Source organism: Alexandromys fortis, unplaced genomic scaffold (assembly GCF_014885135.2).
Source record: "Alexandromys fortis isolate MF-2015 unplaced genomic scaffold, M_Fortis_MF-2015_v1.1 scaffold_15, whole genome shotgun sequence".
Lineage (NCBI taxonomy): Eukaryota > Metazoa > Chordata > Mammalia > Rodentia > Cricetidae > Alexandromys > Alexandromys fortis.
In genome coordinates, this window is record NW_026067911.1 from 15,223,056 (window position 1) to 15,231,519 (window position 8,464).

Genomic DNA, 8,464 nt, shown 5'->3' on the forward strand with positions numbered 1-8,464 from the left:
TGATAACACCACTAGATGACAGAAGTCTCTTTCATTATGTTTCGGCCATTTGTAAATCATTTTTTTCGATTTTCTTTTGACAATTTCACAGTTTCCAATGGGAATACTGAAGATTTTCACATCTATTTATAGATCTAAAAGGGTATTTAGAAATAACATCTCCAGATACAGCATGCTCCTTTATTATGTCAAAACTACCTCATGTAAGCCGGGTGGTGGTGGCGCATGCCTTTAATCCCAGCACTCGGGAGGCAGAGGCAGGTGGATCTCTGTGAGTTTGAGGCCAGCCTGGTCTACAAGAGCTAGTTCCAGGACAGGAACCAAAAGCTAAGGAGAAACCCTGTCCGAAAATTAAAAAAAAAAAAAGCTACCTCACGGAAATGATTTCATTTTAAATCACTTGTTTGTCTATTATTATGAGTAATAATATTAATAGTATTTGAAGTACTGGGGATTGAACCTCAGACCTCATGCATGAGTGGCAGGCCCCGAGCCAAAGATGGAATTTCTTTTATTCCATCTTAATCCTGTTCTTGCACAACTCCCATTGATTTCATTTTGATATATCCCATTTATAACACAGGACATTTTGAGGTAGAATTTGAATGCACTTCCATGTGGATCTTGCAGGCAGAGTATGTTTGGCTCATAAATATCTTAAGTTTATCAATATTTTCATCCAATAATATCACATTCACATTTAAATGCAATAAACTACAAACATTGGGAAATCTTAAAGCATCTCACTACTCTAGTTACCTTGTTCCCTCAGCAGGTGCCATCATTCATGCTTGTAGGTTCTTCACTCTTGGCTTGATTTGTGGAAATACAAATATATATACTTACTTTTTCCATTTCCCCCGGAAGTATTATCTTGCTCATTCTGGATGCTTGTTTTTCTTTCATCAGAAAGTCTCTGAATGGGAGGTTTTCTTTCTTTCAATTTGTGCTTTATAATAATATTATTTATTTTACTAACTTTGATGATGGGAATTTGATGTTTTCATTATTTTACTGACATGACATTTACTTTTCCTGAATCTATCAAATTCCGTCTATGCAGAACAACATGCATCATAACATCTTAGAAGTAAGATTTTTCCATCATGTGTTGAATAGCTACCACTCTTTTTGGAACTGATATGTCGTTATGGCTAAGGGTACAAGCTGCTCTTCCAAAGGACCCAGGTTTGATTCCCAGCACTCAAATGGCAGCTTTCTTGAGACTGTAACTCCAGTTCCATGAAATTTGAGGCTCTCTTGTGGCCTTTGCAGGCAAAACACACACACACAAACGTACACACATGCACATACAAACATACATACATACATACATACAGACAGACAGACAGACAGACAGACAGACATAACATAAAACTTTTGGGGGGAGAAAGACTTGGCTTAGCAGTCAAAAGCACTACCTAGTCTTCCATGGTTCCCAGGTTAAATTCCCAGAACTCACATGGTGAATTACAATGATCTGTAACACCAATTTCATGGAATTTAATTCTCTTCTGGTCCACAGCCTCCAAGAGTGCACATGGTGTTCAGACAAACATGCAGGCAAAACATCCATACTCATAAAATCATAATTAAAATTTAACTTTTAAAAATATTGAACTAATTTGTAAAAGTTATCTTTTGTTTTCTATTATAATCATAATGCGTATACTGATGTAAGGAATATTTAAAGAGACAGTCACCTTCGCATCTGTCTCTATGACCTAGCTTTTGTCTCATAAGTAGTTTTAATGATATGTCTTCAACACAATACTTTATGTCTACTGTATATTAGGCCCAGTGTTTGGGTAACCATGTTGATTTTTCATTCATCTCTTTACACCTTCTCTATCTATGAATCAAGACAATGCTATGTAACAATTCATCATGTGTACTTTATTTAAATATTTAATGGAGCTGTTGCTGATGCTTCTTTTCCACCTATGTTACTCTGTTCTTTGCACTACTTATATGTTGTAATCCTAATGATATCACAGATCCTAATATTTGAGCATTGTTTTAGATACTTTGACTTAGTTTTTCTTCACCACACTGATTTTCTTTTTCTTTTTTTCTTTATTTTCAATAAATATGATTTCAACATCTACTAAAATTTTGATAAGAAAATGGGAAGTCAGTTATGGTGGAGTGAAAGACAGTGGTAAGAGACAGACATCCAATGCCTATGGTGTTACTTTCCCTTCCTAAAAAAGCTTAGTAAAATGCATAGTTAGTAAAAATACCCCAGGATAAAATAGAAAAAAAATAGAAGATATTTCCCCAAGGATGTTAAAATTGGAAAAACTGGGCAAATGCCCAGCCCTCTCCACTTATTGTTTTTGGCACTGGTGCAGCAGAGTATCTTCCATTAAACATGCCATGCCCAGAAGAAAGGAGTTTTAACCCTTTCTTTGATCAAGTTCCAACAAATTCTTTGAAAGGAGAAAAACACTAAAAATACTGAAATGTTTTGACCTATTAACCATATTTTTACTCTTATATTCATGGTAATTGTCTTAGCATCATTCTTTCGAATATAGCATTCAAAGTGCTAGTTGAGTAAGTTTCTGTCTTCTCCCTATCTCTCTCTCTCTCTCTCTCATTCTTGTTCTCTTTTTATCTGTGTGTGTATGTGTGTGTGTGTGTAGTAAAGCCCTGTGCGTCACTCACATAATTTTGTCCTGTATTAGCACATGCTTCAAGGATAAAATCAATTCTAAGTGCCTGCATTCTGTGTAAATTAGTTTTATGTCACTCAGATGCATGTTCACACCTCATTTAAAAAGAGATTAGTAGCCCATGTATATTTAATGAAGCTAACACCAATTTCAGACCATACATTCTCATTCTTCATTCTCTATTCTGCTTCAGTGTCCCATTTCCTTCAATGAGAGTTTTAAATTCGCAAGAGAGATTCTAAATGCGTGTTCTTTATCCAATGCAGTATTCCATCTTGGAAGATACCAATGCTGAAGGGGTTCTGCAACCCACAGATTTCTCTAATGTTAATACCGCAAATATATGTGCACAATATATAAGATCCAAAGCTTTAATTTCTATTTGTTGTTTACTAGTTTCTTGAATAAGGTTATACTGATTTTAACCACTGTTGAACATTGTTAAATCTCTGCTTCTTTAGGTAACGTCAGTGAGTATAATCTTGGAAGAAAAGCATATTTTATTACTTCAGAAAAAATACTCATTTAATCTGGCATTGCAATATAAACTGAGTTATGGAGAATAAAGATTACTGTGGTAGTTTGATCTACAGCTGCTCCCCATAGGCTCTTGTACTCAATGTGATGCTATTTGAAGAGAGAATGGAATATTTAAGAAGTGGAGCCTTGCTGGAAGATGTCTGTCTCTTAACTTTCTGTTATGGCATTCTTTTGCCATATGTCTTCCAAAATGATGAATTCTCCCTCTGGAAACAGAAACTAAAATAAACATTTCTTCCCTACGTCACTTCTCATCAGGGTGTTTTATCAGCAACAAAATGTAAACCAGAATAACAGGTATGCAGAGTCGAAGCTTCATCAATGGGAAACACTCACAGAGTTCTTACTCAAAGAAAGTCATGTACCCCTACATCCTAACACCATTCTTTCCCAAGTCTCTGATCTTGGTGTTGCTAATAAAACCCTGAGAATCCTAATGTTTAACATTTAGGGTATAAATCCTCATGTCAATTCACAATACGACTCAATTTTTTTTTTTAAAAAATTGAAAGATATCGGTTGCTAAGTTTAAATGTTGCTTTGTATGGAAAGCAATACCAAGATGATTATATTGTAATTCATATGTTATCTTTAATGGAAATTGAGATTTCCCAGATCCCAATTTCCACACAAACACCAATAAATACAGACATAATAGACTTGCCGTGCTGTTCTGAAGTTTATTCACTCCTGAGACAGTGGGAGAAAAGCAGTATGATCTGATAGAAAATGCCTTGGCTTGACTGGTGAACTGGATGTTCATTGTGAAGCTGAGAATAATGATTTGCTTGGGTTGAGAAGGAAGCTTCGATCCTGATGCCCTCTGCAGTTCTGCTTTAACATGGTCTTTGGTTGGAACTCCAAACTTCATCTTAATTCATTAAACTCCTATGTTTCACCTCAAACAATACTGATAGAGAGATAGGACAAAACATAGAGAATATTACACATCTATTAAATGTTCACAAAATAAATTACTTTAAAATATCAGTATTTGAAATTTATATTTATTTTTGACATAGTAAATCTTGCAACTGTTAATATTACTGTATTGGTTGATCTTATACTAAAAGAAAATCCAGAACACATTTCATAACTCATAGGAAATCCTACCAATATTATATTTAGTTTTCTTAAAGTTATCTTAATACTTTAATTCATAAGAACAATAAGCAACAGCTAATAATTATATGACATTAGTAATATAATCATTGGTACTTTAGAAGTTCTATTGTACATGACTACGACATTTAACCCACAAAGTTGTCTTGTCAACCTATCCACCATTATCATCCCAGAAGAACCAGAGACTGGGAGGCATGCTTCTATCAGGCTGTGCATATGAACAGTATAATTACTGAGGAATATAAGTTAAATATAACTAAGCACAAAGCATGTACGCGAATACCTTTCCAATGTATGATTAAAGTAAAGAAGATAGGAAACATTCAAAGCCAGCTAGCTTGATCAGCACTCCAACTCGAATAGAATAAGAACAAGAAGCCTAAAGTGCCATCTTCTTAGATGTACAGAAATCTGATCCGCATTACCAATTATGATATTAAATCGTTGAATTTTTTAAGTTCATTTGTGTTTTTTTTTCTATGCATAAAGATGAAATTTGGGGGCTTGGAAGATAGCCTTTACATGTTGGTACTGCACTTGCCGAGGACTTGAGTTTGATTATCAGCAACAATATCAAGTGGATCACAATCTTCACCTTCAAGAAGAGTAACCAGTGCCCCAGCCTCCTTGGGCAGCTGCACTCATGTGTTTATACACAGACACATTTACAAATGCGTAATTAAAAACAGTAAAACTAATTTTTAAGCATATAATCATGCTCTATTACTCCTTATGAATAACCAATGACAAAATTAATTGAAAATTGCTTCATTGTAAATACAATTAATTTGAAGGAGAGTCTATATTTATTTGAAAGAACTTTATCAGGAACCATTACTTTGTAAACCTTTTAATTATTAGTTTTCTTTCCTATCTATAGGATGCTGTTCAGTAACGGTTTATGTTGGATGATTTATCTGTCACTAAACACATTCAAGCACAGTAGGTTTAATTCATTGCCTGTCCTGGACCATGTCTCATAATTTAATTTGTATCGGCCTATCCATAAATTTGAAGATAAATTTGTGCATAAAATTGTTTTTTCTGCATATTATCAATTCATCTTTATTTCTGAATATCACAAATTCCAATCAGGGTATTTTAAAAAATTTTTTTGCATACATTTAACAAATCCAACAGAAAACAGGTATCCAGTTTACCTGCATTGTAACTATGAAGTTTTAACTGAAGAACCAATAAACATATTTAAATGTAATGGTACCAGTGAGAACAGAAAACTTCGAGATGTTAGTCTGATGGCATCGTACTGCTATGCACTACTACTGACCCTGAAGCACAGGCAGATAGAGACACAGGGCTTCCCTAAAAAGCAAGTGGAAAGGATTCCATGTCATCATCATCATCATCATCATCACTACTCACCGCAAAGCTGCTGTCTGTGGACTGAGACCCGTCTTCCTTCACATTCCCCACAGTCCCTCTCTCATCAGAATCACCAAACAATTTCTCATTAAGACCTTCTTCCTTCTCAAAAAACTTCTCACCGGAAGCATCTTCAAATACCTTGTCATTGGTATCTTCATCTTTCTTTACATTCGTATCTTCTTCCTCTTCCTTTTCATCAGAGTCATCGAAGAGCTTCTCATCTGCATCATCTTCTTCCTCTTTGTCATCAGCATCCCCACACCCCTCGTCTGCTTCTAAGTCGCCATCATTCTCGTCAGACTCATCCTCAAAAACCCTTTCATACACAACTGCTTTCTCCTCCTTTTCATCCAAGACTTCATCAAACTCTCTCTCAGAGCCTTCTTCAAATTCTGATTTGTCACTGTCATTGTCTTCTGATCCATTCTCGGTGTTTTCAGGGGACTCCTTGTCAGAGGCATCCTGGTCGAAAGCTTTTTTAACATCATTTTCTTCTAAGTCTTTGTCAAAGCCATCTTCAGACTGCTTCTCTAAGCAGTCTTCCTCAGATGCTGAGTCATCATCTTCTGACTCTTTCTTGAGGCTGTCTGCCTCTGACTCTTTGCTGTGGTCACTGTCTTCGGACCCTTTGGCAAGCCCATTCTTTTCATAATTATCTTTGCCTTTCTTCTTAGATTCTCTTTCAGGACCATGCTCTTGAGACTCTTTTTTAGGATTACCTTCTTCAAGCTCGCTCTCAGGGAGGGCTTCTTCACTCTGTCTCTTGGTGCAGCCCTCTTCACGCTCTCTCTCAGGGTCATCTTCATCAGACCCACCTTCCTTAGCATCCTTTTCAAAAGCTTTTTCTTCAATTTTGCCTCCATCATCTGCCTTTTTAGACTTATTTCCACTGATAGTTTCTCCAAATGCCATTCCAGTTATAGCTTGCTGAGCACCTGCGTTAGACATGCTCAGATGCTCTGAAAAATGCCTTCCTCTGGAAGGCCCTGCCTTTTCTGAAGCACTGATGGAATCCATGTGCTGGAGGCCTCTGTTGGCCTCAGGGGCATTGAGGAATGCCTCCCAGCCTCTCAACCTTTCCTCTCTTTCTCTTGACGTCTCTTCTACCTGGTAATCTGTAGTCCCATCCCAGGCTTGAGCAGTGATTTGACGGCCACCAAACCACCTTCCATCAAGAGTCTGAATGCAATAATCAGCCTCCTCTGGTTCCCGGAAGGACACAGAGGCCACACCATCTGGGTGCCTATCAAACAGAAGGAGCTTCCTAATCTGTCCAAACTTGGAACATTCTGCTCGAAGGTCTTCTCTGATCTCATTCAGCACCAATGGATCATCCTCAAAATCTGTGGGGTGAAACATATTTTTAATGATGACAACTTGCTCATGTCGCATCCGGGATGGTCCAGCTCTCCTCTCAGGCCTCCAATCCAACTGCTTCTGTTGCAGAGACAGTTTCTTCTTGTAATCTTTACACTTCTTCTTCTTTTTTGAGGCATCATACTCGCCCTTCGGCTGGAACTTTGCCACCTCGACATGCAATTTGTAGCCTCTAATTTCCTCCTCATCCAAAAGTTTTAGTGCAAGTTCCACAGATTCTTTCTTTAGATAGCAGCAAAGCCCATCTCCTTTAAGATTGCCTTGATTATCTTTGTAAAGCTTGACCTTAAATTCTTCTGTCTGAGGATCTCGCATAATAATGCCAAATTTGGACATAAGCTGTATGAATTCATCCACTGTGATGTCTGGAGGCAGACCTGACACATATACATTTGTATTTCTGTCTTCTTCAACATGGAACCATCCTGAATCGGCCTTTCTCTTTTCTCCCCTCTTTTTGGAGTCAGTGGCTTCCGGGATTTCTCTTTGCGGTTCTTCTACAGTCTTTATGTTGGTGTCCTGGACATTTGCGGTGGAACTAGATGCACCGTAACTAGAAAAGCCGTAATTAGCCTGATATGTAGCAATGAAATCTTCGGTGATCTTAGGAAACCAAGCCTTCTTATCAAGGTCCCACTCATAGGGAGTGTCAGCGGGCGGTTGTCCCAAAGAGTCGGTTTCTCCAGAGGGGTCATTCTGGGTGTTACCGTCCTTCGGGTCTCCATACAATTCGTGCATTCGCAACTGCTCATCAAACTCATCGTTCCCACTTAAGTTGTTGCCACTCATGTTTCTGACCTGGTCCCAGGGACACTGCTCAGAGAGGTGAAAAGGCCAAGACGATGCCAGCGGGCTCCACGGGTCCTGGACGCCAAGGCTCTGCCTGGGCGAAGCGGAAGTACGCAGGCATGACGTCACCGTCACCGCCTCCACCGGCTCTGGAGGCCCCAGCCTCCTCCCCCAGACAACAGGAAATTATTTGAGAACGAAGTCCCCCCTCCCTCAGGCTGATGGCAATGCATTGTCAGGGCATGGCAACGTGGCTGGTCCATAAAGTTGTTTTCAACAAATAAATTGAGCTTAATTTGTATTGATCCCAGTTTTTCGGGGATTCCAAAACAAAAGAACAAACTGGTAACAATAAAATTCAGGAGAATTGTGCTTAGTAGGTTCCATCCTTATTTTAACACAAATATTTATTGGGAAATAGTATACTAACATTTATGTCTCCAGTCTTAACTGCTAATGATTATCAAGATATAATCACAAATTCTTTCCAATGATACTTAAAGTGTAATGTCTCGTCAAAAGAGAATTTAAATTAATAAAGGTGTCTGAGAGTGTTTGTCCATGGAGGA

General features: G+C 37.9%; 1 protein-coding gene across 1 annotated transcript; it reads right to left on the bottom strand.

Annotated features, from left to right (window-relative positions):
* Positions 1-4,113: 4,113 nt before the first annotated feature.
* LOC126499217 (HIV Tat-specific factor 1 homolog) lies at positions 4,114-7,895 on the bottom strand. The gene is made up of 2 exons (XM_050138332.1): positions 5,727-7,895; positions 4,114-4,128 (listed from the first exon to the last, which is right to left on the bottom strand). The coding sequence occupies exons 1-2, from the start codon at positions 7,893-7,895 to the stop codon at positions 4,114-4,116; spliced, it is 2,184 nt and encodes a 727-aa protein (XP_049994289.1).
* Positions 7,896-8,464: the final 569 nt, after the last annotated feature.